The following is a 27845-nucleotide window of genomic DNA, read 5'->3' on the forward strand; positions in this document are numbered from 1 at the left end:
ATGATATAAAACAAAAAACCCTTCAATAACAGAGCAGCTCCAGGCTGCAGAACTTCAATATTAAAGCAATGGCTAAACGGCCTTCACCTTGCCTTTGTCTGTTGTTCTGAAAGACAACTACTGTAGGTGTTCCCAATATTTCAAGAGATGTCACCCCACAACATTATACATGGTCAATTCCTCCACTCTCTTTCTACATAATAGGCATCACTAAGGTCAGGGGTCTCAAACTCAGGCCCTGGAGGACCTTGTGTCTTCTGGGTTTTGCTCCAAGCTGAGCAGTCAATCAGACAATTAACTTAATTATTTTCTAAATCAGACATGTATAAGATTGTTCACTCCTGAGAGCCTGGTAAGAAGCATTACAATAATGCAGTTAATTTAATTAAATTAGCCTATGTAACTGAGAACAGAGTGTAAATTAGTAAATTGAAGACACTAAGCCCAGAACAGTTTGATTGTCTGTTTCACCAGTGTTCAGCACTGCCCATTGCAGTTTCTTGATGATGTTGGGTAACCTTACACCAACACATGGATAAAGGCCTGATGACATTGTCCTTTTAGAGTGTTAAGAGACACTGGTCTCCCCTTCAATTCACTTTCATTTATGTAGAGCATCTTTCAGAGCAAGTTATCACAGAGGTTATACAATATTATATAGTACAGATGCAGCCATTCAAAATGGGTGGGGTATTTCCAAAGTATCCGGCATCACCTTGTAAAACTGCCAGGAGGAGCCAATAAAGCTTAACCACTCATGTACAGCATTTGAGCTTTTAAATTTAAACTGTGTATTACAGCATGTTAATCATCAGTCATTAAAATGTTGGTATATTTTATGAAAGCAAGATTGCTTAGTTGGACAAAAGTACACAACCTACCTTTATCAGAAATATTTATGCATCAAAGCCTTTACCGAAGATATTACTAATAGTATTAATAATGAATGACTTTGGACAAGCTGTATACTCAAAGTATAATTTCTTTAGCACATTTGTACAAGCACTTGGAATCTGTCCAAGCCCTACTTTGTCAGGCATTTTCTTTACGTCAACGGACATAAAAACTTTTATGCTTTTAACAGGGCGTTTCATAATTTCTAACTATGAAAATTATTTAAACTGCGACACTTATCATTCAACTAGAGCTCAAAATATCACAAGGATCCTCAAGAGCACAGCAAAGACTGTATTAAAAGATACTTGTATCAGATACATGAGAATCCAGGCTTTTTTATCAATGCTTTCTTTTCCGTATACCAGATATTATGGAACAACTTCAGAAGGGTGTCAGCCAGTCAGATTCCAGGAATCGGTACTTTAAAGAAAAAATACACACCGGTATTCCATTTCTCCCTAAACATTTTCAGCATCGAAGTATTTAACTAACATGTGAAATAGCGTGTAAAAAAGTGGTAGTTTTAAGCTTTTCTGCTAATATAATATGGAATCGCGTATCTAAAGAAATTAATAACGATATGATTATATTCGTGTACTGCGACAGGGCTGTGTAGGGCTGTTTTGCCCCTCTCTTCATGCGACTTCCCTAGTAGCCCAGTGGTCTACATGCTGGATTACCACCTCAAGGGTTGTGTGTTCAAATCCAGCTGGTGCTGTTACTTTTCTTTTAACAAACATTTCTTCGAAAAAATAGAATAGCAATATTATGGACAATCAATTGACTTTTATATTTCAAAATTTCATAACATGATCGAAACTAAGTCATTTTTGATAACAATGAATAGTCACCTTCTTCCCTTCTGACAACAGTCCCTGCTTCTGCTTCCTGCTTCTCTTGTGTGTGTGTGTGGGGGGGGGATCCCTTCAGATCTCCCTTCAGATTTAAAAGGTTATTAATCATATCTTCGGTGTCGCATTTTACCAGTGCAGCTGATCTTTTGCTGCCTGGGTGGGTCAACTATCACAAAGCTTTTAAGAACATTTCTATTATCAACGAATTGTAAATTTGTAATAGAGTAGATTTTTATAGAGAAATGGAGGCTGGACAGTATGCATTACAATATAAACATTTATATTGATTTAAATCACGTTTTGATTTAAAACGCAAACGTGTGTTTAATTATATGTGTTTTTTTAATCATAATCAGACAAATGCAACAGAAATTGATACAGTATCTTTGTCTTCTAAGTATCTTATTAAACTTTCAGCATAACTTTTTCCCCGTTTAGATTTATTTTTCTTGGGATTTTGGGATCAAACGTGGAAGGACTAGATTGTAATCGTTTTTATTTTTCAAATACGTTTTAGAAAAGTGTAATCTATACCTGCCCAGACTGTACGCCTGCTTCACTGTGGGACAGCCGCACTGGTTGGCAGCCTTAAATACATTGAGCACAGCTTTCTCACCACTTAGATTACTTTTTGATACCATCCTTACACAAAGCAGAAACTTCTTGTATTTTTCGATGACATACAGTACAGTACAGATTTTAATCGTCTTTAATTTTGTTATGTTATACGTTTTAGGAACGTTTCATCTATACAAACACCACAAAACTATTCTCAATTGTATTTCTGAATGTTATGTTACACCTACAGTAGTTCACTGCTTTAAATACATCGAATTAAGAAAGTTAGGTGTAGCACTTGAGATCTTTTTTTCTGAACCAGGGAAAATCTGATCATGTTTCAATAATAAAAAAGCTTTATTTTACATATCACCTTTAAAGTGGTATCTTAAAGCAATACAGTAGATGTAAACCACAGATTACAAAGTAAATACCCAGACAAACACAAACGCGTTTTTAATAAAATGCTTTTATTCATTCAGCAGAGAGAGAGAGAGACATCCAGCAGAGAGAGAGACACACACAGGTTTTCATTGACAAAAAGTAATTGTTTTTTTTACATTCCTCTTGTCTAACAGGAATGTTTTGTTTGTGGACAGACTGTCCACAAACGTGAGACTGTCTTTCTCAGACTCACATTCCCGAATGTCCCCCGCCCCGGTCAACAGTCCTAGGAAGAACAAGAAAACAGCCTGTTAATAAAATTGTTACAATTTTGTTCGGTCAGTTCTTCCTCCCAGAATTTATAGATCGCATCGATCAGTTCCTGCTTTGTGACGGACTTAGTAGTTTTCCAAACGTAGTCTTTCAGCGAATGACAAACCATCTCTATCGGATTTAGATCTGGGGATTCGGCTGGAGTTTTCACCCAGTTCACTCCTTCTGCTACAAGCCTCGCCCTTGCTGCTGTGTGTTTCAGATCGTTGTCTTGAAAGAGACGGTGCCTTGATCCAAAGTGCTCCCTGATATATGGGGCGGCATGCTGTGTGACCACGACTTCCTCTAAGAATTCACGCTCCATAATTCCTTCGAAAATAAGAAGTGGTCCCGGGCCTCTTCTAGATATACCCCCCCAGACGTGAACCTTCAGTGGATGTTTGGGCTTTTGCTTGTCCACATATCTCCCCTCTTTGCAAAATGACATTGTTGAAAACTGTTCCAGAGCCACTGTTGTTTCGTCGGTGAAAAGTACATCCTGAAATGCCTCCCCCTGTTCAATCCATTGGAGAGCTTGTTTGAGTATTTCCTCTTTGTTTTTTAGCCTTATCATGGGGCATGTGTTGGTTTTTCTGTATCTCCATCCAAGCCTCCTGTGCACTCTTCTTATCGATGTCGGACTAACGGTCGCACCGAGGTCAGCCCATAGCCGTCTTTGGACTTGCATCGCTGGTAGCTCATCATTTTCATCAGTCAGTTTGTCGATAGCTCGCACAGTAGGACTTAAAAAAAAGAGATCAACAATTAGTTTTAAAAATAATGTGCGTAGTTGTATTTACATGCAAGAAAAGTATTTTTAGAAAGTTATTTACCTTTGAATCGTCCTCGGTTTAGATTCTCTTTGCCTCCTCTTCCCTTTATAATGTTGTCTCACTGTGCTTTCAGAAACGAATATGTCCATCGAAGCCAAATGCTGTACAATGTCCCGTGTTGACTTCCTGTTTCTTTTCATCTTCATTATTTGGTGTGAGAGAGTCTTCATGATTTTGGCCATTGTCCGTCTCCTTACCAAAGCGATACAGTGGTGCAGCTTGAATTCTGTACCTATATACTGTATGGTATGGTACAGATAAAACTTACACCATACCGATGAGCTAATACCAGGACATCAGGAAATGTGTCTGATGCATTAGCAAGTTAAAGCAATTGCATCGAAAACCTGGGCGTAACAGCTGTCCCTTTTTCTGATCACTCGCTCTCTGGATACACCTGTCTTGTTCTTTGTTTTCCTAATTTGCTGATTATGCCTGCTGCGATCCACTCCTACCCTCACACCTAAAGAAGACTATTTTAAATTTCTTGTATGTGCTTTTCTTAAGGTGATATCACATAAAGGTTATACTGCTATTTCCTTAGATACGCGATTAAAATTTTTTTAAAAAATTTGAATCCCCGGCGGAACACATTCCATAAGAATCAGCGCTTTTATATATCACCTTTAAAGGTGGCTTCTCAAAATGCTTTACAGGATAAAAACAAAAATATTGTATTTCATTGCACTTTGAAAACCAAGTAATAACTTAACTATATGTGCAAACGTTTTATGATATGTAGCTGTTGTGAATGTCTTTGGAGTGCATCTTATTTGCCTGTCTGTCCTGGCTCTCTCTCTCTCGCCTTCTCTCCCTCAATTCAATTCAATTAAAGGTGCTTTATTAGCATGACAGATGGGTATGATCAGTGTTGGGTATTTACTTTGCTTTGAGATTCCACTTTTAAAGGTGATATATAAAATCAAGGCTTTAACTTGCTTTAACTCCGCAAGTCTGAGTTCTTGTGTCTGTCCTATCCGAACCCAAAAGTATTACAATATGTATCTTTATAGCAGGTGGTGTACAACTTTTTAGCATAGATTACACTTTTATAAAATGTATTTAAAAAATGAAAACGATTACAATCTAATCTTTACACGTTTGATCCCAAGATCCCAGGAAAAATAAATCTAAACGGGGAGAAAGTTATGCTGAAAGTTTATTAAGATACTTAGAAGAGAAAGATATCAATTTATGTTGCATTTGTCTGATTGTGAATCAAAAAACACATATATTTAAAAACATGTTTTTGATTTAAATCAAAACGCGATTTAAATCAATATAAATGTTTATATTGTAACGCATAGGTGACAATTCATTGTTATTAAAATGACTTAAATTCGATCATGTTGTGATATTTAGAAATATAAATTTGTTTGGTGTGAGTGAGGTTTTATTTAATCTCTGACCCAGGGAAACGTTTTATTTTTTCAAAGAAATGTTTGTTAAAAAAAAAAGTCATGGCTTCAGCCACTCACCATGTGACACAGGAGTCAGGAACCTAACCCACAGCCCCACCGGCGAGGTTACATGCAGGGTGCTGAAAAAGCACTACAGAAACATTATCAACAGACAATGTACAGCGTGTACTATTCTTGTGTTGCGGTACATGAATCTAATTATATCGTTATTAATTTCTTTAGATACACGATTCCATATTATATTCCCTTTTAATCAATTTCTAAAAGTATGCTTGTTGACTCCGGTATCACGTTAGTTAAAGACTTCGATGGTTAAAATGTTTAGGGTGAAATGGAATACTAGTGTGTATTTTTGCTTTAAAGTACCAAGACCAGCCATATGCTGTATGTTTATGTTCCAAAATTAATGTCATTTATGGCCTTCACACGCGTTACAGTATGCTCCAATTCTTTTTATGCTCAGCTACTAAGATTTCCCTTCAGTGGTAAAATTCCATATAAATATTCATTACTAAAACGGGCACAGTAAAGACATTTACTATAAATCTTTCTACGACAGACCAACGGACCACGAGTGCCCCTGTCGGTCAACCAATCACGTACCGTGGTACCGCACGTCATCGTGCGTCACAATGCGCGACGCCGTAGCCAATTACCTCCGGTACGTGTCTGTACCGCGCACTTTGAATGGCTGCATCTGTAAGTCACGGACATTAGTGTAATGGATAAAAAGTAATTTGGTGTAATGAGCTGTGTGTAATGAGGCCGTATTTGAATGACAGCACATACAGTTGTGTGAACTTTGTTAGGAGAGGCTGTGCTTGTTCTATTGGGTGAAGTTGGAGTTATACTGAATGAATGGTTTGTATGGCTCTAGAAGACTAGAAGACAGTCATGTGAATTAAAGCAGAAGAAGGTTTAAGCTCACATCAGCTTCGGATAAGCAGTTGGGGAACTGTTGGCAGCACTGCTTGCATCTTGAGGACATTTGATCAGTCCTGTGGAATAGTGAACTCTGAAATGTGCCAGCAGCAGGCACATACCTGCATCAATATGCTCCAGAGCTTAATTTTAATTGAGCTTAATTTATTAGAACTAAGATGTAATGTTTTTTACCTTTTAACAATGTGACCTGGCTATGTGACACACAAGAGTTCTTAAATATCCATCTCTGTATTACTACAGGTATGCTCGTCATTTGATTGTAACATGCAGTCTGTCTTCTACTAGCTCATATTTCTGAAATTCACTCAGCATGGTTATCCCATGCTACATGACAATCAGCTATGAATACAGGCATAACATTTTTAAAACCATGTAAATTAGATCTTTACCAGTTGTTTCTGTAATAATTTTAGATAGCGCTGATAAATTATACCTTGGGAATTTATGTTGTGTTTTAAAATATTGTGTATTCCTTTTGGAACTGAGCTGAAAATTGAGTTGAAAGTACAGTAAAAGCAAGCTATTAAAATTACCACTTAAGAATTGGTAAACATTGCCTTCCTTACAATGAGGTATGCACAGTGAATTTAGGAACACTATTATTTTCAAAAAAGAAATTTCTGATCCATTTATATATTTATGCAAATGACAAGAAGTTATGGTTGTGAAGATACAATAAAAAGATACATTACACTACCTATTAAATAAGTCAGATTTTTCATACATAAAAACAGATTATATGATTGTAGTTTTACATAGTTTTTTGTGAAAGCATAATTAAGCTATTTATGGACAAGGAAAAGCAGCAAGCATGAAAAGAATGATCTGCTGACGTCCTTTCTTAAGGTGTCCAAAAAATCCAGAGTTCTCTTTTTTACACCAGAAAATTATAAATGTACAGTACTAATACATTTACTGTTTACAACTTGACCCTTGTCCTCAATGTCTCTTCTATATCTCTGTACAAGTGCTCTTGTACATTATTGTCAAATGCTTCTAATTGTCAAAGACAAAAAGATAATTGGGAACTCCAGTGAACAGCACTGAAGTCTGAGTTTTTCATTTTCTGTATGTACTGTACATATTCTCAATTTATATTATAGTTGTTGTGCTTCTCCTCAGATAAAGCATATTGCTCTAATGGATAACATGATAAAACTGTTTACCAATGGATAAACAGATTCTCTGTATTTGAGTTTGTTCATCCTAAAGATCGATTGAACAAGGGCAAGAACTAGGAATCGATCAGATTTCTTGAGACATGTAAGCTACAGAGTAAGAATGTTTATTTCTGCAGCTCACCGAAGGTCACTGGAACTACAGAATTAAGCAAAGCCTTTCAATATAGTCCTTCAGTGAACAGTATTACAGACAATGGTAAAAATGTAAAATCAGTCTGAAAAACATGAGAAAAAAGATTAGGTCAGGGAGCTAAAATTAAATATAAACATATATATATCTAAATCCAGTATTTATAAAATATAAAACATAGTAAAACAAAGTAAAAACAGTACAAATTAAAATCCAGGGCAAAAAATAATCCAAAAGACAAGAAGAACATGTAAGATTTTAACAGTTTGGTCACTTTAAGTGATGATGTCTGATATGAGATTCCTCTTTTCCTTCAATAGGTAGTGAAGACAGTAGAACAAGAATAGACTATACTAAAATGAAAGACATTAAAACTTTACAAAGTATATTTTAGGTCGATGGTTTATGTTTCTATTGTACAAATGTATTTATTATAAATAAAATGACAATATCCAACCTAAAACATCAAGCAGTGCAATACAGTAAGTTAAGGTTGTGTTCCTTGGCTTGACTTGTGTTCATTTCTGGTCATAAGATGAATTAAGACACACTAAGCACCACAACACTGTTTAGTGTGAGCTTGTTCTCAAGTTTCCTGTGTGTGTTAGATGTGCAGTTCCACATCGTAAATTACACATTCTCTGAAGTCAGATCATCCCTCACATAACTGCTGTGGGGCCATGAAACTCTTCATATTGTTTCTTACACTGAGTAAGTACTTTACAATTACTAACTACTCACTGTTGCTACGTGATATTTAAGCAATATAACATTTGTTGTTTGTTCTGTTTCCTTTAACATTATTATTTATTATTTGTTATGCAGTGGGGTTTCACGTGTGTCCAGGGTGGTCAGGTATGTTATTTATTTTCATATTATTGTCATGAACAACAATCCTTAATCCAAGGTTTATACTGGCGGCATCTTCCAAAGAACAAATCTAATAAAAGACAAAAAAATACACAATGTAGAGTATAAATATGTTTGAAACATTCTTAGGAGTAAGACAACAAAGAGCACATTTTACTGTCATATGAATGCATTACCAATTGCAATGTAACATTCTTAAACATCTGATCGAGGTCTCTTTTAATTAATTAATTGATGAGAACTATTAAAAATAAATATATTTTTGCACAGCATAGAAATGCTTTGAAAGTAATTCTAAGAGTTTTTTTTACTCAACCTTCCTCGTGAAATGCTTGCAATGCTGTAATAAGATTAAATACAAACATGATGACTTGGAGAATGAATTCATATCAAATCAGGTGAATTTCAGATTCTCTGGGAAAGAAAACAAGCACTGAGTGTCACTTTGTCAATAAGCTTAACATCAAGAAATGTACCACACACCTGGATGTTGTACAGTATATATTGTATTCATGGGGGACTCTCAATTTATTTTTAAACAAATTCATGACAAGAGCAAACCTTCCTCCAAGGGAAATAGATTAATTTAATCGATTAACAACACTTAATTCATGCCTTATGCCATTAAAAAAAAACTTTACTTTACTTTACTTTACTTGCATGTAAACTCAGCAATGTAAGCTTACTCATCCTTAACTATACAAAGTTTTGTATTTTTTAATAAATATTAATGAAATTACATTGTCAGCACCTTTCATGCAGTGCAAAGTATATTTAAGTACTTGACTTGACCTAAATTCCTTGCTTTTAATTAAAATACATAAAAATATTTTTGTAGTAACAGATCTACTTCTACAACCTCTTATTGAGCTGGACCAAGAGCAGATTGATATAGAAGACTATGCCAGAGCTCGCTGTGAATCTGACAGTGGAAGACAATGTCATTTCTACATTGATCAGAGTCCAAACCCTTTCAGATCAACACCGCACAGTTTTGGTGTCTGTCAGCTCACTGTGTATGTCAGTGAGCTGCTAGAAAACAAAATTCGTCAGGATAAAATGGAGATCTTTCTAAGCTGCACTGTTGAAACTCTAATTGGGAACCAAACATTTATCTCAAAGCGAAGTGGGATGAAAAAACTAGAAGTATTTGGTGAGTCCTTTTTCTATTTTTAATATTGATTCAAAATAATTTTGATTAAATAGCCAGGGATTGATTGCTGAATATCTCAGACACCTCATCATAGTGCTAGAGATATTCTGCCGCAAATTCATAAGAAATACTTGTGTTACCATTCAAACCTCTAAAAATATTATTAGTTGTATTCATATTTACACGTACTGTATATAGTACAGTATTATTGATTTTCCTCAATAATAGATTAAGTTGATTGATTATATCAGCATTTTATACTCAAATATTAATGTTTCCACTTGTCTAAATGTAGTACAACAGACCCCAGAATGGAGGATAGACAGAGACAGCTTTTTCTGCCTCAAAAATAATGGACTGCTCAATCATAATTTAAGGCTTTTTCTCTGTTATGTAGATTGTTCAATATTTGCTGATTAAAAATCTTACTCATTGAATTGTGTTTTTTTTTCGGAGAGACACGTTTGGTAGTCTTTCTATCGATGTGGACATGGAACATATCAAAAAAGAGACAATCATTACAGTTCGCTGTGAAACTGAGAGAGGAACACGATGCCATTTTTATACTGATGAGAGTAGAGCTCCTTTCAGAACAGTGCCCTTCAGGGAACAGTTTAAAGTCTGTCTCCTCATGGTGTCTGGATGGGAGCTGCTGGAACAGAGGGGTAAGGGGACTGGGGCCGAGGTCTTCCTGAGCTGTGCTGCTGAACTGACCACAGAGGGGCGATCAGTTTCTTCAGGCCGCAGCAGAGCCATCAGGATCCAGGTGGAAAGTAAGAACCATTTTAATTTCAATTCTTTGTAACATCAAGAGTGGTGTGGAAAATCATGAGAATACTCCATTGCTTATTAAATGTGTTTCCTGAAAAGAGCATGAAATTCTAAGTTTCTTTTAATGTATTTTACATTAAAGTATATTCACATGCAGACAAGTGCAGAATGTTGTATGTACTGTATATAAAAAACAAACAAAAATGAGACAATACTTATCTAACGAGGCTAATTCTCAAAGTAAGACTTGGTTGTTTATGCAGCCATTTACATCTTCTTGGGAACCAGAGGAAGAAATAAACTGTCGAAATATAATTAAGAGCATAGGATTTAAATCAAGGAGTATTATTTTGCTTTTGTACAATACACCAGCGAAACCCTTCCTAGAACAAGTGTAGTTGTTGTCTAATATTAATAAAAAGGTTGTTGCTCTGGAATCAGTCCATAGGGGAGGTACCATAGGTACATTTCAGGGCTTAAAGAATGTCAACGCTGACAGAACAAATTGAACTGAAGCTTTTGTAGTCTTGAACAGAAGACCATAGAGAGACTGGATTATAGTACTTAAAAGCCTCAAAGGCATTGCCAGTGTCAACCCAGTGGACTTCTCCAGCATCAACAGTGAAACTGGAACCAGAGGAACATGTTGAAATTATGTGAAAGTACGTTTACATCCAAGAACTTCTTTACCCAATGGATTGTAGCTTTGCAGAATAAGCTATCTAGAGATCTTGAGCTCAGCAACCTGGCTTCTTTCAAAACACAATTGGCTGAAATCCCCCAATCCAGTAGCTACTAACTACCAGAAAGCTACAGTGTATGAGCTGAATGGCCTCCTAGGACTGTCAATTGATTTGCCTCATTTGCATCTTTTTATGCTCTTATCTCTATTTCCATAGATCATATGGCTGCATCGCAGCAGTATTAAGCCAGTTTCATTCCCCACAGAAGAAGCTTTATTTCAGGGCCATAGGTCCTTTTAATACACAGGATACTATGGCTGAAACTCATCACCTTTATTCAAACTCAAATCCTGTTTTAGGTGCTTTGACCCTGCTGTAAATGTGTCATGTTCTCCCCACAGAACAAAAGTTTAAGTGACTACTGTATGTGGATTATTACAGTACCTTTCCTTTGACAAATCTCTTGGTGTCATTCTTTATGTACAGTATATACTGTATACTGCATATTTGCTTATCCAAAGTTATTCATAAAGCTTTTATAGCTTATACTGTATATATATTTTTCTCCACCACGTATTTAATAGAGCATTAAAAGTATCCTTTGTATCCTAAACTGCTTGAATATTTTTTAGGGAATCATCAGTTGTTGATGTATGAGAGAGTCACCAATGTTATTGTCTGTCCTATAGATCCAGAAGAGAGTGAGCCAACAAGCAATCGTAAGTAACAGTGCCCCTGCCACAATGTGATTTTCTATATTATTATATTAAAAAACATTTTATTTGCCCTCACGTACAAGCGTTGCTCTTATTTCAGGTACTACACAATCAAAAGCCTTCAATGTAGGGTTACAAAGACACTTAATATGTTTCAAACATCTGCTAGTTTCAGTTTTATCTAAATAAATCATATAAAGCATTTGACATCCCCAATGTAAACAATTAATCTGTTTTATATTGAACTTATGATAATGTTTGTTGAGTTTGTTGAGTTGAGTTTTAATAGTACTGTATGTCAAACAATGTTCTGGTAACAAATAGGATTGATCAGATATTATTTGAATACTCCAAATCGATTTGACTTATTGGTCTAATTAATGATTGATTTATTTGATCTATGTGATGCCCCAAATCTATTTGAATATTCAAACAATCCTTCTAGCTTCTAAAAAGGTATTATTTGTCCTCTTCAAGAACAGGCTGAATCGGGGTCAGATGATGACAAGAAACGGACAATGAGTAAATGAGGAATAGTTAGGATACTGATGTAACAGTATTTGCCTCTACATCAGTATTACCATTTTACCTACAGTATATACTGCATGGTATTATCAAGGCATTTCTAGAGGAGAATGCATACTGGGGGGAACACCACATTGAAATAGAAGAAAAATACATTATTTCAGAGTTGGACACTGATTAGATAATTCAGCATATGTTGTGCTTTAGTGAAAGAATCAGTAATGATATTGTAACGCAACGGGGGCTCAGGCGGGCGCCCTTGCCACATTAGGTCGGCCCCATCCCGACTGAGGCTCGTACCCGGGACTTCCGCGTCTCTCTGCAGTGACCTAGCCCCGTGAGCTAAAGAGAGATCTCTCCACAGCCCAGTAGCTGTAGTCCTGCTATCACAGGGAAGGGCGGTGACATCACCTGCTCTGGTACGCCGGCTCTTACACAGTGCCTGTCGGCCGTAAGCGTTACACTCTCCCCCGCTTAAATCGCCGTCCCCGGCGAAGGGCTATCCCACCCCGCTTCTGACACCAATGTAACGCAACGGGGGCTCAGGCGGGCGTCCTTGCCCCATTAGGTCGGCCCCATCCCGACTGAGGCTCGTACCCGGGACTTCCGCGTCTCTCTGCAGTGACCTAGCCCTGTGAGCTAAAGAGAGATCTCTCTTTAGCTCACGGGGCTGGGTCACTGCAGAGAGACGCGGGAGTCCCGGGTTCGAGCCCCCGACGGTGGGGGGCCGACCTAATGCGGCAAGGGCGCCCGTCTGAGCCCCCGTTGCGTTACAATATTATCTTTTCTGCAGGTCTAGGGGAGTTTGGGTTGCCCACAGTTTCTTGTGAGTAACAGTGTCTAATTTCTTTCATTGTTTAATATATGTAAGAACATACATACAACAAAACATAGAACACACAAGTTACTAGATTTATAGTATGTACAGGCAAGGCGTTTCAGAGGCCTAACGTCGTAATCACCCAGAAAACCTCAGACTGCTACTAAGTGTTGAGCTCTTTAATAATACCCACTGAGGCCACAATAAGAGATACACTGCCTTTTTAATTAATATGCTACAGCCTGCAATACAACCTCTCTCTCTGCAAACCCTGGTGTCACAAAATAAATGGGAGCCTATCTCCCTATTCAAAAAATGCACCCACAAGCAGAAAAGACTTTAACTGAAATATCTTTTACCCAGGAAACCCGAGTTCCCTAAAAACGCAGAATAGCAAGCTGTCTCTAGCAAGTTTGAGATACTTAGCTCCAGTCAGGATTTGTTCAGATGATCATGAAGTAGGGGTTCTCGTCTGTCTTCAATTTCCCAACTCTTTCTGACTCCTCTTTTCTCTTCCTATTCTACTCCTTTTTTTGTCCTTTCTCCCTCTTCTCTGTAGTCTTAATGTGATCTTATAGGGTGTGTTTCTGTACTGCTCATTGACAATCATTATCCCACAACTTAATAACTAGGTATACAGTACCTACATGTAGGTAAACTTTAAAATTGTTTTTGACCAGGGGACCCCCCAAATCTCAGCAAACATCCCCTCTGCTTTGAAGCTAGAAATGTTTACTCTGCCAGGTGTTACACACTTTATCTAAACTCTTAGAGACACTTCCTGGTCACCTATTGCTGTAACAATATTTTAAACACTTCCAGAATATTCTGCTATTGTAATAAAATGGGTTTTCTCATTGGTTTCAGATATTACAGATTACAATGTTTCCAGATCTGGAGTCGGTAAGTATCAGAACAGTATTAAGCGGGATTCCAGGTGTTCCATGCAACATTATATATAATACATGTACTGTATACAGTATTATATATATAACAACAAAATTCAGACCCTTCCACAAATTCACATTTTGTTACATTGAAGATTAAAGTCATGACACTTTGAAGTAGTCACGTATTTTCTATGGCACAGGCAGAACCTTTCCACACACTACGCTTTTATTTTGTGTTTGGCCTCATGCACCCTGCTGTACCAGACTGGACCCTGCTAAATAGGGAAAGCCCAGTGTGGAGGTCGCAATGTACAGCAGTACACCTTTCGTTTTGCTTTCTGTTTCATTTTTCACCCTTTTTGTTTTATTTTTGGTCCCTGCGAACCTCACACTGGTGCTTCTGTCCCTCAGTTAAGGGCGTTGACTTCTTATCCAGTGCTCGCCGTGGCTCCGCCTACTCCCACACTGTCACAATAGGTTTTAAAATGTATGCATCATTTTGTAATTTGGCAAAATGAGAGACCAAAGAAAGGGTATAATATAATATGGGGTGGCACAATGGCATGGTTGTTTGTTTTACTGCTTTACAGTGCTGGAGCCCTGGGTTCAGCACTGGTCCTGGGGTGTTATCTGCATGGAGTTTGTATGTTCTCTCCATTATCCCTTTTCCTCCCACATCCTAGTAGATTCATTGGCTTCTGGGAAAATTAGTATTTTTTTTTCGTGCATGCATGTCTGCTCTGTGATGGATTGACGTCTTGTCCAGGGTATATTCTGTCTTGCACTCATTGCTTGCTCCAGTTCTCCTGCGAGCTGTTTTAATGGAGTTTATTTCTCATCTAATATGCATTTACTTAGAACAAATGTTAATATATTTGGAAGAAGAAAGATGTTTATTCAAAAAAGTAAATGTTTTGATTGACTTGAGTGTGTTCTCACTTTCGTTGAATGTTTTTTTTTCAGGAACATTTCCACATACATTCATCTGGGTGGCTGCTGGTGAATTGATTTCATTGATGTTAACAGCATTACTGAGCTCTCTCTATTTCAAACATAGTGAGTCGGCTTTTCTTTAGTTAACAGTCTTTCAGCTCTTTTTAGACAGGTAGACTCTCTTGCAAAAGCTGTTAGACTGCAAATGAAGTCAAATCATTTTGGAAATAATTTTTGCACGGAACTTGATTTCATAATTACCAGTGTCTAAGACATGTTACCCTCTCAGAAATGCCCTGACAGGCCCTTGCATGCAGGTCCCTTACAGCATCCTCTTCTGCAAACTAATTGTTAAAAATGAATATTTATTATATGCCCCTGATCAGCCAGGAAAACTGAATGTCACATATTATGTTTTCTTTGTTTCTCTTGCACAACTTGGTAATAAAGTAATAACCAGACAGCAAGATTAAACAAGACAAATATAATAATTTGCACAGAACTCAAATCTTCATGTCTATGTACAGATATCTACAGATTAGAACCCTGTCTTCTATAGGCACAGAAAAACACTGAAATCTCCCTGGGAACAGAAAATCAACAAAGGGTAGAAGGAGGCCATTTCTTATCAAATAAATGATGTTTTTCAGGAAGAAATCACTCTGTTACTTCCAATAAAGTCCCTATCTTAAGGCTTATCTTATCTTATCTTATCTATAGTCTGGTCCTTTTTCAGTGCTCACATAAATTCTGGTATTTTGGCCTTTTGAAGGAGGTTTTTCTTGCTATTATTTTTCATTGTTCTTTCTCTCTCTCTGCTGCCTTTTCTTGTGCCTCTCTTCTCTTTGTGTAAGGTTTTATCCCATCTTCTGTACAGATGTTCTAAGAGGGCTAACTTAAAAGGGATGTACAATGATATTTTTACATTTCTATGTGATAATGAATTGGTAATGATGAGTGCATTTCAAACCACAGTGAAATTACCAACTACAGAGTAACATGTACAACTTCTAATTTACATAAAAAAGAGACACATTTAAATGTTTGCGTAATACCATATTGCGGTCATTGTTTGCGATTCAGAACAAGGCAACTTCTTGTGACACAAAAGTGGCCCTGTTGCATTGTAAACATGCTTTAGACCAAGTAAATTTTGTATTCGCTAGTAGTTTTACTATCTACACATACAATTGAATGCATTTTTAGATACTTTTAAGTATAGCAAAAAACAAAGACCTGATAACCAATAAAAAACACTCATAATAATTAATGTTGTTAGAAGACCATGTTTCCCATTTGGTTACAGTGTCTAGTGAGCAGGAAGGGCTGCATTCACATCACAATTCTTGCAAACCCTTGCTCTTGCTTTTGGCGTGAACAAGGGTTACTTGACTGCCTTTGACGACATACAGGACTTTTCACAAAGTTCACAATTTTCCCCTTCATTCAAAATTTGTCAAATTTGTCAGTTATCGAGTAATTATTTTGTCAATTTTGTCAATTAATTTATTTTGTTACCAAGATTGGAACAACTGAGCACCCATATTTGTGACCATATGGTTTGTTTGTTGAGTCTCAATATACACTTGAGACTATCTGATTCTTTATTTTAACTTACAGAATAGTGTATATTTGGTGGGAAATTTAAACATTTGGTTATCTCAAAACATATGATTTTTACATACGAATTTATACCATACTTCTTTGTATTGTATGTTGTATATTTTTCAGAGAGAGACAAACAAGACAGAGAATGATGAGTCAGCACATCTTCTTCCTGAAGCTAATCAACAGCAAGAACTCTGGGCATGCTGCAGAAGCTCACAGGAGAACTTCTTTATTCATTGTTTTGAAAAATTTGTGTTACTGTAAACTTTGTAGTACATGTACTCTACTGTATATATATAATCTGAAAATTTAAACATCTCTTTTCTTTCCTTCTGTGGGGAGCTGCATAATGGAAATAATGGAAATAGAATTTGTAGTGGGATTTGTAATTGTGTATAGACACTTGTGATTTTGCTCATTTTATTTTGCATGTGTGTAAAATTCTCTACATCAAACTTCTAAGTCTTACCATGTGTCTTTATGTACACAGATTAGAACAGTAGACTGCAGAGGCAAAAATAGCATCGAATAAAATCCATCTATCCATTTTGTAACTGCTTTTTCCAATTCAGGGCTGTGTGGGATCCAGAGACTATCCTGGCATACATTGGGCACAAGGCAGGCTACACCCTGGAAAGGACACTGGTCCATCGCAGAGCACACACACACACACACACACACACACACACACACACACACACACACACACACACACACTCACGCCTAGGATACTCAGAAGCCAATTAACCCACCAGTATGTTTTTGGACAATGAAAGAAAACCAGAGCACCCACAGGAAACCCACGCAAACATACGCAGAACATAAACCCAATTCCATGTTAATAACACCCTAAGAATTGAACCTCTGGCCCCAGTACAAGAATAATAACTACTGTGACATCATGCTGCTGTAATCATTCCAATGAAAGCAGAACAAAATGTAGTCTCACATCAGCTGTGTTTGACCAGTGGTGGGACTGCCTGCAGCACTGTTTGCTTGTTGAGGACACTGGATCAGTCTGGTGGAAAGATTAACTCCATTTGACTTTACACTGACATGTACTACAGTCGGTATTCTACTAGACCAAATCTGCGACATTCAAGCAACATGGTAATCCCATGCTATGTGTTAATTGGGATTGATTAAGAGGATGTCATATTGAAAACTACATGGTTTAGTCTTTTTATGATCCTGTAACTATTTTGGATACTGCATATGAATATTGATATATTATGAAACATTGCAGGCTTCCTTTGGAACTGATTGGAAAGTTGAGTTAAAATAAAATCAATCTATAAAAATCACTATTTTGGGAGGGCAGAGTATATTTAGTGTTGGTGGTATATGTTTCTATTTTATATACAAGTATTTATTAGACATATATTGTACAATCTAGACCATCAAGCATTGACATATTTTTAAGGTTGTGTTCCGTGGCTTAACTTGTGTTCATTTCTGGTCATCAGATGAACTAAGACACATTAAGCACCACAGCTATGCTTTTCTGTGTGAGCTCATTTTCAAGTTTCCTGTGTGTGTTAGATGTGCAGTTCAACTTGTAAATCACATATTGTCTGATGTGGGACTGCTGCTGGACCATGAAACTCTTCATATTATTTCTTACACTGCGTAAGTATTTTACAAATACGAACTACTCGCTGTTGCTAACCTGATATTTAAAAAATATAACATTTGTAGATTGTTATGTTTCGATTAATATTATTTATTGTTGTTTCTCATGCAGTGGGCTTTCAAGTGTGTCCAGGTTGGTCAGGTATGTTACTAATTTTCAAAGTTTAAGCTTTTTAAAGTAACCTTTCTATGGTAACTTTCATAATGCTGTAAGAAATGTAGTTAGAAACATGATGAATTGGAAACTGAATTCACATCAAGCATAGACTTTCACTTTGTCGGTAAGCTAAAACAAATGAAATACATGTATTGTATATCTGAATTATATACCTTATACATACTGTATGTACATTATATACATTATGTATATATGTCCTCCTAAAAATCTACACTTAATTTATACTTCTTAAATTCATGACAGGACCATGCCTTTTTTTAAAGGGAGATCAATTTATTTAATCAACATTTAATGATAACATTAAAGAATGCCTTATTTATATTATTGCAGACAATAAACAACAAAGACTTTTAAAGACATAAAAGCTCACCCATCTTTAACTGCTTTATGATATGTTTTGTATTCTTCGATACCTTTTAATACAATGGGATTTTGACCAAAAATGTACCAAAATTGAATACTTTTGATTAAAATAAATTTTAATTGATTCAATTGCTGAACATTTTTTGTAGTAACAGACCTACTTCTACAACCTCTTATTGAGCTGGACCAAGAGCAGATTGATATAGAAGACTATGCCAGAGCTCGCTGTGAATCTGATAGTGGAAGACAATGCCATTTCTACATTGATCAGAGTCCAAACCCTTTCAGATCAACACCGCACAGTTTTGGTGTCTGTCAGCTCATTGTGTATGTCAGTGAGCTGCTAGAAAACAAAACTCGTCAGGATAAAATGGAGATCTTTCTAAGCTGCACTGTTGAAACTCTTATTGGGAACCAAGCAGTTCTCTCAAAGCGAAGTGGGATGAAAAAACTAGAAGTGTTTGGTGAGTCCTTTTTCTGTTTTTAATAGTGATTCAAAATAATTTTGAGTATATAGCACAGGAATGATATCTCAGCCACCTTTGTATGATAGAAATGTCCTAGTAATAAGCATTGGCCAGCTTGGGGGCAGTATGGTGGCTCTGTGGCTAAGGATCTACGCCTGTGTCTGGAAGGTGGCCGGTTTGTATCCTGTAGTTGGCAGAGGAATCCTACTCTGTTGGGCCCCTGAGCAAGGCCCTTAACCCCAGCTGCTCCAGGGGCGCCGTATAAATGGCTGACCCTACACTCTGACCCCAAACTTCTCTCCCTGTCTGTGTGTCTCAAGGAGAGCAAGTTGGGGTATGCAAAAAGGCAAATTCCTAATACAAGAAATTGTATATGGCCAATAAAGTGATCTTATCTTATGAATATCAGTGATGGCCCCAAACTGATACAAATACGAGTGAGTCCTCCCCTACAAGAAGAGTCAATATGTGGTAAAACTCAGTACCTTTTCACTGTCGTTTATCTTTTTTATTGTAAATCACATTGTAATGTATTTTTAATGTGGCTTGCATACACTACAATTGTATTTATAAGATTACATTTTCTTTCTGCCTAATTATGCATTTTCTAATCATTATTTTATATAAAAATATAATATGTACAATATATACAGTATGTTTATATACACATATCCAAACTTTGAAGCAGCATGATGGTGAAATGGTTAGCACTGCTGCCTTGCAGCTCTGGGCCCAGGGCTCATTCCTGTCTTGGGGTGCACAGTTTGTATGTTTTCCCCATGTTTGCTTGAGTTTTCTCTGGGTGCTTTGGTTGGATGGATATCCAGCTTTTGACTTATCTCACTGTAGTAGTGAAGGATTCAGGAATAGGCATTTTATTGTGTTTGCATTCATCTCTTTCCACAGAAGTTATGGACAGCATGATAGTAATTTAAGGTATCTCTTCTGTTACCTACTTTGAATTGTGTTTCTGCACGTAAGGGAGAAACATGTTTTTGTTTTTAATCCTATAGATAGTCTTCGTATTGTTGTGGACACAGAACATATCAAAAAAGAGACAATCGTTACAATTCGCTGTGAAGCTCGGAGGGGAACACGATGCCATTTTTACACTGATGAGAGCAGAGCTCCTTTCAGAACAGTGCCCTTCAGGGAAGAGTTTAAAGTCTGTCTCCTCACGGTGACTGGATGGGAGCTGCAGGGACAGAGGAGTAAGGGGACTGGGACCGACGTCTTAATGAGCTGTGCTGCTGAACTGACCACAGAGGGGAGAACAGTTTTTTCACTGAGCAGCAGATCCATCAGGATCCAGGTGGAAAGTAAGAACCATTTAATTTTCAATTCTTTGAAAGAATCAAAGTCATGCAGAAAGTTTTTTAAAATCATGATGCTTATTAATTTTGTTTCCTGAAGAGAGCAAGAAAAACTAATTGTGTCTTATACTGTATGATCTATTAAATTTATATTATAGTATATTCATATTCACTGTAAATTCATACATGCATTATACAGCGAATTTACAGGAGTAAATTCACATGTAGACAAGTATATTATATGCAGGTTTGAAAAAAATACAAAACATACCACACAAAATGGCAAATGTTGTTTCCAAAGCAACGTATTGGGACTTGTTTAAAGGTTTCTGCAGTCAATTATATCTTCTACCTACTGGTAGCTTGAAGCCAGTACTGTGGATTGTTTGAAGAAGCAGGTGGTTGAGATTCTCTTATAAATTAAAGACATTTAGAAGGTTAAATGGAGTGAATGGTTTATTATTTCTTTACTATCTTTTATCTCTATTTCTTTAGTTTAGACAGAAATAGTGTAGCAGTACAAAACACATCTCATTCCTCATAAAATAAGTTTTCTTTCAGAGTTAAACTAAAGAAAACAAACAGTTCCTGTCTCCCTTTGGAGGTCTATTGTTATTTTTGGTGCATTCACCCTGCCTAAGATGGGCTAGCCCTGTTTTCCCCATACAACAAAACACAAAATCACTATGTGAATTGTTTAGTAAATTCAAACTGAGCTCTCTTGCTCTCTGTGTCCTTTCCACTCCCCCCTTTACAATACTTGTTGATGATTGAGGAGAACATTTTTATATTGTAATAAATTAATTTTACTGTTCATCACTTACTGATATCACTCTTATTCCAGGTCCTACAGAAATAGAAGGCTTCAGTCCTGGATTTAGTAAGCTTCAATTCAGGTTTAAAAGAGTTAAATGTTTCTGACGTCTGCTTATTTTATTCTGATCTAAATATATAAAACACAACTTGTACTGTATGTATTCTTCATCCCAACTGCATTGTAAACTCCTAGTCTGTTTTACATAGAACCTTTAGAACTCTGTTTATGGGTCCTTTCTTATGTGGTTTAGTCACTTGCCTACTGTAGTGTTAAATTAGCTTGAGTGAATTCATCATTGAAATTTAGCCACTGAGTTACAGTAGTTTCTGACATCTTAACCACCCTTGCAATTTCATCCCAGAAAAGAATTACTGAAGCTCTTGCTTGGGAAAAATGTTTGCCTAAATGTTTTGTTACAGTCATCCTACAATTACTGTACATATGCATTATTAGTGATTATATACTGTAGGTGAACTATTTCTTGTGTTCCTGACTATTTTTTGTGCATAGCAACTTGCTGTTTTTAATGCTTTTTAGTCTGAGTAAAAAATGACCAGAAATTACATTTACTGTAGTAATCTTTAATTCACAATTAACAATTCTTTAATATACTGCAGAATCATTACAAACATGAATACAACATTTTTATTTTGTAATAAAACAGATTTTACTCTACATCACTTACTGATATCACTCTTATTCCTGATCCTACAGAAATAGAAGGCTTCAGTCCTGGATTTAGTAAGTTTCAATTCAGGTTGAAAAAGAGTAAAACGTTTCTGACGTCTGCTTATTTTATTCTGATCTAAATACATAAAACACAACTTGTACCGTATATATTCTACATCCTCAATGCATTGTTAATCCTAATCTGTTTTACAAAGAATCTTTACCACTCTGCTCAGATTATAGAATTCATTTTGAAATCATGCTCAATTTGTTCAATTCAACTAGTTTAACAAAGCAACACAATGTGCCAAATATTCTAATGCCCTCTAGTAGAGATACTGTAACTTTGAAGTCTCACAAGAATTTTGGAATATTTTTAGGTAACAAAATGCTGGTAGTTTTTCAAATACAATTTGTAATTCAGAAAGATTTGCTATGGAGTGGCTTTCGCTAATGGGGCTTGTGATAGAGTTGTGCTCTGGAATTAAATTACAATATACCATTAATGAATTATGGATGTCGTTTTCTTTTCTTCAAGATTATACAGAAGCAAATTCCACACTTGGTTATGGTAAGTATGATTCCGGGATCAGGTCAAAGACAATGAAACATGACACCTGTTTAAGGGTGCTTTCTTATGTGGTTTACTCACCTGCTGTAGCCCTAAATTAGCTTGAGTGAATTCATCACCGAGGATGGTCTTGTAGCACTGTGATTAGCATTGCTGCCAGGTTCCATTCCTGTGGTGCTACCTGTGTAGTGTTTGTATGTTCTCATTGTGTTTGTGTGGGTTTCAGCCGGGTGCGCCAGTCTCTGGGAAAGTGGCCCTCATGTGAGAGTGTGTGTGTTTGTGTCTATGTGTTTCTTGCGATGCACTGGGATCCAGTACAGGCTATACCCTCTTGTGCCTGTTGCTTTGTGGGATAGGATTCAGCTCCCCCATAACCATATGTTGGATAGAGAGGTTAGAAATGGATTGGTTAGGTAATATATACTGTGTTTACTATTTATAAATACAATACAATATATACACAGTACCTTGAAAACTGATCCAGACCCTTGCACTGTTTGGTGTTTTAAAGCCTGGAGTCATGACACTTTGAAATAGCATTTAATCTTTGTTTTAATGACAACCTAATCTACGCTTTCAAAGCAAAAAACAAAAACAAAGAAGTAATCAAATAATTCATATGAAAAAAAAAATGCAATATTCCAACCTAATGTTGTAACCCAGTGGTTCTCAAACTTTTTACCACCCCTAATCCAACCAAATCATGTAAGTACCACCTACAAGTCATCATAGGAATCCCAGAAATTCTCAATGACCAACATGAGCGTGCGTGCACACACTCACATACACATATAATAAATATAATAATAATAAACTTTGTTTGATATATTAAAATATGGTTTCTAAAAGTGTTTTACAGAAAAAAAAAACAACACATAAAAATAAAAAAGCACCATTCCAGTGAGAGGGGTGAGCCTGTTTAGTTGAGCAAAGCAGATGTGAATTAATTTTTCGAGCCTTGATACAATTCACAACAGTTTAACATCGTCAGGCATTTTCTTGACGGCAAAGGTCTCGCGGTGGATGTTGCAATGAAACCATTAATTTCTGGAGCAACCTCTCTAATTCGTGCAACTACACCGCTGTGTCAGCTTGTCATTGCTCTAGCACCGTCTGTACAAACTCCGACACATTTTATCCAGTCGATGCCATTCTCTTCGATAAATTCATTCAGAAGCTGAAATACGTGCTCTCCTGTAGTCCCTGTTGGTAGCGGCTTACAGAACAGAAAGTCCTCACGGGACGTACCCTCAAACTCGTATCTAACATAAACGAGCAAATTGGCCAAATCGACTATAGACTCATCTAATTGCAGTGAAAAACATCTGCTCATCTTAACACGCTCTGTCAGTGTACTTTTGATATAATATTTCATTTCAATAATTCTATGAATGACTGTGTCTTTCATGGGGGGCAGCAGGTCGAGCTGTTCATCAGCTTTTTCTCCACACATAATAGTGTGGGGCTTACCTGCTTTAGCAGTCCGCAAGCTTGCATTTTTCCATGTTTCCGTTTTTATTTCAGTGTTTATTTTAAGTATTTATTTCATGCGCAAGGGAGAGAAACACAGAGACGCTCGGTGTATTTTTCTCAAATTAACTTAGAACAGTTCTTAAATATTTTTCTGTTATTTTTCATGCTTTCCTGTGCTCACAAGATTACCAGTGTCCGTAGCACGCATTTCTATGCATTTCTGTGTTTACAATGTTGGCATTGTTCCAAAATCACGCACATTCTCCTTTCTCCATATTTGCCGGAGAAACAGTAGCTTTTTTTAAATACAATTGGTCACTTGCATCTGTAGCACGCATTCCTATAGAGTGGTATAGAATTACAGAGTATCTCTTGTGTCCACTGAAGTATAAGCGCGCACTGTATCGTAGTACGTAGGCTGTGTATTCGACACGTATAAAAATACAAAATATGAAAACCCATCCCGATTTTTTTCAGTGCACACAACACAGTTCCAGGGTCATTTGGCGTACCACCTGCCGGCACGCCACGTACCACTGCAGGTACGAGTACCACAGTTTGAGAACCACTGCTGTAACCAACATAAATTAATCTGGGTGCACATACAGAAATTGTTTCAACAAGCTTGATTATTTGAGTGGCCTACAGTATGTGTGCTATTATTGTGATTCATGTAATTCTAGAGTAAATAAACCTATCACCTCAGTCAGGTGGTGAATTTCACATGAAGAATCAGCCATGAAGACCAAGGAACTTTCAAAACATCCCAGGGATAAATATGTAGATATGTTTGATGTAGAGAATGCAGAAGTACTGTAGTTAGTAGACAATAAATGTAGATATGCTGTCTATATGCAATCCCCATGCAACGTATGGACATTAGAGTGTCAACCAATCTGCCAAAAAGGATGAGTGAATATTTCGCCAAGGTGGAACACCGGTATAGATTTAACCAAAAATACTTGTAGTTGTGATTACTGCTAATGGAATTTCCGCTAAAGAGAATTTAGAGATCACAAATCTGAATACTTATGCAATCAACATATTTCAATTATTTCTCTTTAGGTTTTGCTGACATTACTATAATTTAAAGTATTATTAGAAGACTTTAGTTTGAACTTTCAGGTTTTAAACAAAATAATTTAAATTAAGTAAAATCAATTTTAAAAATGTCTATGTGTTATTTTGTAATTTTACTAATATAACATTCAAAATGTCCTTTTTTAATTGAGCTCGTTAACTATTATAGAACTTACCCCTTTACTTTAGAAACTGTCTTAATCGGTTGAGATTTTTACTCAAAAAGTAAACTTGTGTTTTGGTTTTCATTAAACTATTTTTTTCAGGACAATTTCCACATATTTTAATCTGGGTTGCTGCTGGTGAACTGTTTTCTTTGATGGCAACAGCCGTGCTGAGCTTCCTCTATTTCAAACACAGTGAGTTTTCTTTTATTAACAGTCTTTCAGGTCTTTTAAGACAGTAGGGACCAAAAATGGCATTGAGACATTTTTGTTTCTTTGGCATGGAACTAAATTCAATATTTATCAGTGTAGATTTTCTTCTCTACTGGTGTTTAAGTTTTTATCCTTTTTTCTCTATTGAAGTCCCAAGAGTGCTGATTTAATAATTTAACCAAATTGTTTAAGTATGGCATACAAATTAGTGCAACCACTAGGACACCTGGATATGTGGTCATTTATTACTGTCTAAATTGAGATGATCAGATCTTATTTATTTTAAATTACAGAACAGGACACATTTAGTAAGAATCTTAAACATTTGGTTAATGCAACATTATAATTCAACATGCAACATTATAATCTCACTAAGGACAGCAACATCCAAGAATCAGGTGCTTTTTGAAACTTTTGAAAATTAGGTGGGACTGGTTTGGTATTACCCAGTTGGTTAATGGGCAGCCTCTTGGCCATTGGACAAGGAGGCTTGGATCCCATTCAGAGAGTAAGGAACTAAGGGGTAATTAAAAGGTGGAGATGAAGTGAAGGAGGAATGCTTGAGACAAATGCAAAGGGCAGTATTTATGTTTAATACATATACTGTACACTATAGCTAATTTATGTGATGATGGTGATTAGGAACAGCTGTGTGAGATTGAAATGTCATTGTTTTCTCCCCAGAACTTCAATTCATAATTTCTATTTAAGATACATTTTTGCACCATATATTTATTCTGTAAAATGTTTTACTATGTTTTATTTTCAGAGAGACACAATCAAGAGGAGAATGAGGAGTCAGCATATCCTTTGCCTTATGCTAACCAACAACAAGAAGATGCTGCAGAAGTGCACAGGAACACTTACAGTATTAATTAAATATTTGTGCTACTGTAAACCTAGTGATTTATGTAACATGCACTGTATATAATCTGCAAATTTTAACCTCTCCTTTCTGTCCTGCCTTGAGAATATGTAAAGTGGAATTGGGGAATTTCCAAATGTGGCATTTGTAATTGTGTAAATATTGATGTGTGAATATTGTTTTTAAAACACATCAAACTTACCAAACGTACCATTTTACCATGTACATTTTTATGCACAGATGAAAGGAATAGACTGAAGCAGCAAAACTCCCTCAAGTCATATCTTTAAATCATCTACAGTATGTTATACAGTAAATATGGAAAAAAATAGTTTTAGAGTACCAAAACAAAACAAGGTAATTCCAAATGTGCATCATGTGCTTTCACAGATAAAGTAACCATTTTGATTTCTGCAAAATTATATGGCTCTTAATGTAGATCTGTGAAATGATCACAATGTTTCTAAGGGCCCATCCACAAGACTATTTTTATTCACTCTGGTTTGCTTCATTTGGAGAGAAATGTGAACAAGTGAAGTTTAATTGTGAAGTGAAGCTATTAACTGTACAATGCATGCTCATGACAGCTACTGTGACAAACATTTCAATAGATATAGATGTACAGTAGTAAAAAATAAAGAACTCACTTTAAACCAGTATATAATTAATATAAAAACTTTACAAATACAAAAGTCAACTTTCATTATTAGTATTAATTTTATTAAAGTATAACTTCAGCAAAATATTAACAGTACTGTAGCCTTTGAAGCTAAACATCTCACAAAAATCCAGATCTCGCGATCATTAAGCTACTAACTTTTATAGGCTAGATAGGCCAAATGTTATATCCATGTTTGTATACAGTACATCCTATGTTCTTATAAGGGTTAAATAAAATAAAGTTTAGAACTTTTGAGTGTGCTCACCTAGACGCAGCAGTTCCAACTCAACATAGATCATTCTTGGGACTTGATTACTTATTCTTCAAGAACTGCTTAGTCTCATCTGATAATGGAAGCAGTTTTGCTGATACTGTTTTGAGTCTGAAAATGCTAAATTATGTTGTTGTTTTTTTAATTTAACTCTTGTAACTCTTTATACTTGTAATTTTCTGTCAATGTTTCTTGAGCACCAGGTGTCAAAATACAGCATTTAAATTTCAACTTTATTGAGAGCTTATTATTATGCGGCCTGCTCATTCTGTTCATTTGATCATTTTTTCACATGAACTGAGATTATACTGTACATGTAGGAAATACATGGATATATCTGATATCACTCTCTACGGAGCCTGGGAGGGGCCATCAATAGGAAAAAAAAGTTATATAGAGGGAACGATTTTACAATTTGTGCGCACGAAATAACTAAATCGTTCCCTCGTTTTCATTAAATTTGTACGCCTGAAATAACTAAAATGTTCCCTCGTATTCTCTAATTCGTACGCACAAAATTACTTTTTCCTTTGTTTTCTTTGTGTCACGGTAGTCGCACACACATAGAACATTTCTAAAACGACAGCATTATCTCCGGCTGCATGCAAATACTATCAAACGCTA

At 36.3% G+C, this 27845-nt stretch overlaps 2 protein-coding genes across 9 annotated transcripts; both read left to right on the plus strand.

The window, feature by feature from the left end:
* The first annotated feature begins 8096 nt into the window (after positions 1-8096).
* LOC148674491 (uncharacterized) lies at positions 8097-17030 on the plus strand. Of its 4 annotated transcripts, none has more exons than XM_088624680.1 (9): positions 8097-8226; positions 8341-8370; positions 9224-9538; positions 9997-10311; positions 11625-11711; positions 13027-13059; positions 13921-13956; positions 14907-14999; positions 16608-17030. In XM_088624680.1, the coding sequence occupies exons 1-9, from the start codon at positions 8196-8198 to the stop codon at positions 16631-16633; spliced, it is 966 nt and encodes a 321-aa protein (XP_088480806.1). In that variant the 5' UTR covers positions 8097-8195; the 3' UTR covers positions 16634-17030. The 4 variants fall into 4 exon arrangements, with proteins under 4 accessions (XP_088480806.1, XP_088480807.1, XP_088480808.1 ...); XM_088624682.1 differs by having other exon boundaries at positions 8100-8226; positions 11682-11711; XM_088624681.1 differs by lacking the exon at positions 13027-13059.
* A 122-nt stretch (positions 17031-17152) lies between these two features.
* LOC148674492 (uncharacterized) lies at positions 17153-27452 on the plus strand. Of its 5 annotated transcripts, none has more exons than XM_088624672.1 (10): positions 17153-17594; positions 18027-18113; positions 18229-18258; positions 18807-19121; positions 20138-20443; positions 21282-21317; positions 21969-21995; positions 22462-22494; positions 25314-25406; positions 26194-27452. In XM_088624672.1, exons 2-10 carry the CDS (start codon positions 18062-18064, stop codon positions 26301-26303), a joined length of 1002 nt encoding a protein of 333 aa, XP_088480798.1. In that variant the 5' UTR covers positions 17153-17594; positions 18027-18061; the 3' UTR covers positions 26304-27452. The 5 variants fall into 5 exon arrangements, 4 of the variants coding, with proteins under 4 accessions (XP_088480798.1, XP_088480799.1, XP_088480800.1 ...); XM_088624673.1 differs by having other exon boundaries at positions 17153-17238; XR_015935327.1 differs by having other exon boundaries at positions 17153-18113; positions 21969-22086; positions 26194-26208.
* The last annotated feature ends 393 nt before the right edge of the window (positions 27453-27845 follow it).

Source organism: Lepisosteus platostomus, chromosome 3, assembly GCF_059453375.1.
Source record: "Lepisosteus platostomus isolate fLepPlt1 chromosome 3, fLepPlt1.hap1, whole genome shotgun sequence".
Taxonomy (NCBI): Eukaryota; Metazoa; Chordata; class Actinopteri; order Semionotiformes; family Lepisosteidae; genus Lepisosteus; species Lepisosteus platostomus.